The 4,307-nt window shown below is 34.3% G+C and overlaps 1 protein-coding gene across 1 annotated transcript; it reads right to left on the reverse strand.

Annotated features, from left to right (window-relative positions):
* Window positions 1-292: 292 nt before the first annotated feature.
* LOC143621268 (immune-associated nucleotide-binding protein 9-like) lies at window positions 293-3,830 on the reverse strand. Its single transcript, XM_077092745.1, has 5 exons — window positions 3,590-3,830; window positions 3,204-3,478; window positions 2,107-2,271; window positions 1,900-2,034; window positions 293-573 (listed from the first exon to the last, which is right to left on the reverse strand). Exons 1-5 carry the CDS (start codon window positions 3,828-3,830, stop codon window positions 361-363), a joined length of 1,029 nt encoding a protein of 342 aa, XP_076948860.1. The 3' UTR covers window positions 293-360.
* Between the last annotated feature and the right edge of the window lie 477 nt (window positions 3,831-4,307).

Genomic DNA, 4,307 nt, shown 5'->3' on the forward strand with positions numbered 1-4,307 from the left:
AGGTTTGAAATGCGATGAGGAGTTTATAAATGGTCTAAGTGGTGAGATGAAGCATAGGATTAATTTGAAGTCATAAGAGTTTTGTATGTTTGTGTTGGATGCAATTTTGTCTAGGTATCACTGAAGAAAGATTTGTATTCTAGTATACTTTATATGTTTCACATATTTATTAACTTGTCATTTTGTACTTTTATACCCAAGTGCTTCAAATCATACGATATCAAAACCCAAACATTAGATTTATATCACATATAAGAATTCCAAGTGAGTTGGAACATATGAAAGTCATATGAAAGTTATCAAGCAGTTGTGATAGAAAATATAATACATACGTTTTTGGACAAAGGAGCCGAAGTTGACTTACAAAATTAAACATTTACCACTTTCAGCTCTCTTACGAAGCTCCTCGGTCTCCCTTTGGGCTCTCTCTAAAGTCTCCCTCAGCTTACGGATCTCATCATTTGATTTCATTTGAGCAGCTTGAGCCGTCTCTTCAGCCTTCAACCTTGCAAGCTGTTCTTCTGCCAATTGTTGTTCAAGTCTGATGGTTGTTTCCTTCAACCTCGACTCCACCTGTGAAACGATCACACCGTATATCCATTTATTTGCAATACTAGGCTAGAAGCTCATGCACTACACGAGTTGAATAAAGGAAATACCATATAAAGAAAATTTTCTTTTAATTTTGCAAGATGTAAATTCATATATTGTGTGGCAGTGGATAGTTATTTATTAGCTATATTTATATTTGGCCATCTTGAGCCATTTGTCTATAAATGGGGTGCTATGGACCATGTTAGGGTTCTGCATGGCCCATTCAGTTTCGGTTTTTTGGTTTCAATTTAACCATTTGAGCTTGAATTTTTTGGACCGAACCAAAATTTGGTCCAAAATAATGAATGGCCTAAATCATGTTGTTCATCAATGATTAATTGATTATTATACGTTTACGCTAATATAAATTACTTAACATACAAAATGAAAATATGAAAATCCATAAATTCAGTCTGGTTCAGTTTTTCGGTTTCAATTACATGCAAAACCGAACTGAAAATTTTGTTATTTTAAAAAATATAGAACCAAACCGCCGGTTTCTGTTTGGGTTCGGCTATTTCGGTTTCATGCACACCCATAATGGTTATGTTTATCTCAAATGGGCCTGCTAAATTCTTTTAACTATAAGGAATGAGTCAAACTAGTCAAAACTTGCCTGAAGAGTACATTTAATGTATTCAACAAACTCCTAAATGATTTATACAAAATTTTGGATTAAATTTTTAATAACACAAGTTTTGTAATCATCCTTAAGGCATTAATTTTTAGCATAATATGACATGCGGGTCAACCCAATCTGACATGATCTGCCCATAACTATGAGCCTATCAGGGTGATCATCTGATAGGAAATCAATTTATGCAGTTTATTCTTTTTTGAATTGTTTGTGTGTGTCTAACCAAACCGAATTCAACTGAATTATTCGGTTTGGTTTGGTTCGGTTATCCACCTAAACCCATTATTATTCGGTTTTTTCGATTGAATTCGGTTCGGATAAGCAAGATATGGGGAACCGAAAACCGAATAGAAAACTGAATTCACAATTCAGTTCGGTATCCAATTAAACCGGTTGTTATCCGGTTTATTCATTTAAATTCGGTTCAGTTATTCGAATAAGCAAGAGTTGTGGAACCGAAAACCAAATTCACAAATCGGTTCAGTTATCTGATTAATCTACTTATTACTCGATTTACTTGATTAAATTCGGTTCAGTTATCCAAAGATGCAAGATTTTGGGGAACCGATAACCGAACCCAAAAACCGAGTTTGCAAACCTGTTCAGTTGATTTTCAATTAATGTGCAAACCAGTGAAAAATCAAAATGACAGTAAACTGCAAAGATACCATTTCAGTTATTCTTTTGAGTTGCTCTTCATATGATTTATGCATCTGTTCTGTGAGCTCAGATATCTCCTGTTTTGTATATCCCTGCAACGATTGAACTTCTTCGGTTTGTTCATGAAGCTTCAAAGTCCCTCTCTGTCAAGTAAATGTACAATTTGGATTAAAAAAATATTCTTAAAAATGATAATAAAAAATGACATTATTCACCTTCAATTCACTAAAAATCTCATCGGTGTATGGTTTCCCGTTATTCTTGGTCAACACCATGTTGACCAGAGACAGAAGTTCTTGTACTTGTTGTGTTTTCTTGTTCTTATCTTTTGTCCTGTTATCAAAAACGACATATCTATCCCCACACAAGCTAAGGGTTTCCTGAACCGATAGTTGAATTTTAATTAGTCAATAGTTTCCACTTTCCAATAGGAAAAATAAACTCGTGAATAATACCATTTTCAATTTCCAAAACTACCCCCAATTGATGGCATGTAGGGGTGGCGATCGTGTCGGGTTAACCGATTTTGGGTTAAATTTACGAATCTGAACGCGGCCTTACATGTGTCAACCGTCAATAAGTCAACCTGAATCTAGACACTTAAAATCGTGTACTTGGAACACGACACGTATAACTCATTTATCTGAACGAGTCAAATGAGTTGACAATTTGTAAAAATGCCAGTGAGTTGTAAATAAGTTATAATCAAGTTGTAAACAAGTTAAAATGGTCATAAACCGGTTGGCGGGTGGTAATAAATTGATCAAAGTTATAATCAAGTTGTATACAGGTTAAACGGGTCATAAAGAGGTTGGCGGGTTGTAGTGAATGGATTAAAGTTATAATCAAGTTGTAAACAGGTTAAATGAATCATAAACAGGTTAGTGGGTAATGGGTTATGGGTTGTATTAAATTGGTTAAACGGTCATAAATGGGTTAACATATGCCTTTTGTTTTTACTTTTATATTCTAATTTTAGATTGACGTGTCAAACCAGTTTAATTAAACAGGTTATATAGGAGACAAGTCAACCCGAACACGACACGTTTTACTAAACAGTTTAAACATGTAATCCGATCACGACATGTTTATTAAACGGTTTAGAAATGACAAGTGAAACCCAAAGACTGATTATTTTTGAACACAACATGTTTATTAAACGGTTATACAGATGTAAAGTATAGTCACCCCTACAGCCTACTTTATGGAGAAAACAGGTAAAAGAAAAAATTAATTATTGGCTGATGATTAGTATATAATAAGTTTGAAAATGAAAATAAAAAATAGCAAGATATTGTGTATTAACGTGCACCTTTAATGATACAGGACAGTCGTCTAAGAACTCTTCCAAAGTTTGTTCATTCTCCTCAAGTTCATCTCCACCAGTAAAAACGACAATCATATAATCATTAATTTTGCTCCCAAACAAAGTCCTCAAACTACTTATTGCAGCTTCTTCTTCTTTTGAAAACCGGTTCCGAACTGTGAGGACAACAAGAACCGCGTGGATACCATCCCTCGCCATATTTATGCATTTCACAATCTCTTTTCCAATATACTCAGTATCAACAGAAGAATCAAACAATCCTGCATTTGTGTTAGCCGTTAGCAGAAACATCCCATAATTATTATTGCGCTACTTCAAAACTGTAACTTAATAATAATAATAATAATAATAATAATAATAATGTTTTATACCAGGAGTATCAATGACATTAAGCATCTGTCCATCTTCGAGGACGGCGGTCCTGATCTCGGAAGTAGTGGTGACACCGGCCGAGCTGGCCTTGGAAAGAAAGTCTTTCTTTCCAAGGATGCTATTACCGGTGGCACTCTTGCCGTTACCGGTCCTTCCAACCAAAACAAGTGTTCGCAGGGCATTCAAAAGAGGTGATACTGATGTGAACTCCCAGTCATCATCAACTGAACTTCCACCCATCCTGTCTCTAACCCTAACCTTTTAAACCAACTCACTCACAATTATCATAAATCAATCAATCAATAGTGATAGATGTAAACCCTAACTTGCAAATACAACTATTATTATTATTATAATTATTGAACAACAAGGTACCTGATTCGCCGATCGAATGTGTATTTGAGGTTTAAGATGAATGAATGGGACTCAATATATTATTATTATTATTATTATTATTATTATTATTATTATTAATTGAGAAGAAGAAATCATAATTCTGGTCAAATCGGATAAGAGACCAAGATTTTGCGTGGTGAGCGGAACACAAACTTAATGGATTTACACGTAATTTTTACCAAAACTAGGAAAAGATTATAATGATAAAACCTTTTTTTTAAGTTATAAATAATTAAGACCATCTTCAACACAAAGTTTTGTGACTTGGATTGACATGTTTGTTTAGTTTCAGGTGGGATGAGTAAGTGTGAATTCTGGATG

The sequence above is a fragment of the Bidens hawaiensis genome, unplaced genomic scaffold (genome assembly GCF_021521415.1).
Source record: "Bidens hawaiensis isolate Kalapana, Puna unplaced genomic scaffold, B.hawaiensis_p1.1 tig00002817_1, whole genome shotgun sequence".
Taxonomy (NCBI): Eukaryota; Viridiplantae; Streptophyta; class Magnoliopsida; order Asterales; family Asteraceae; genus Bidens; species Bidens hawaiensis.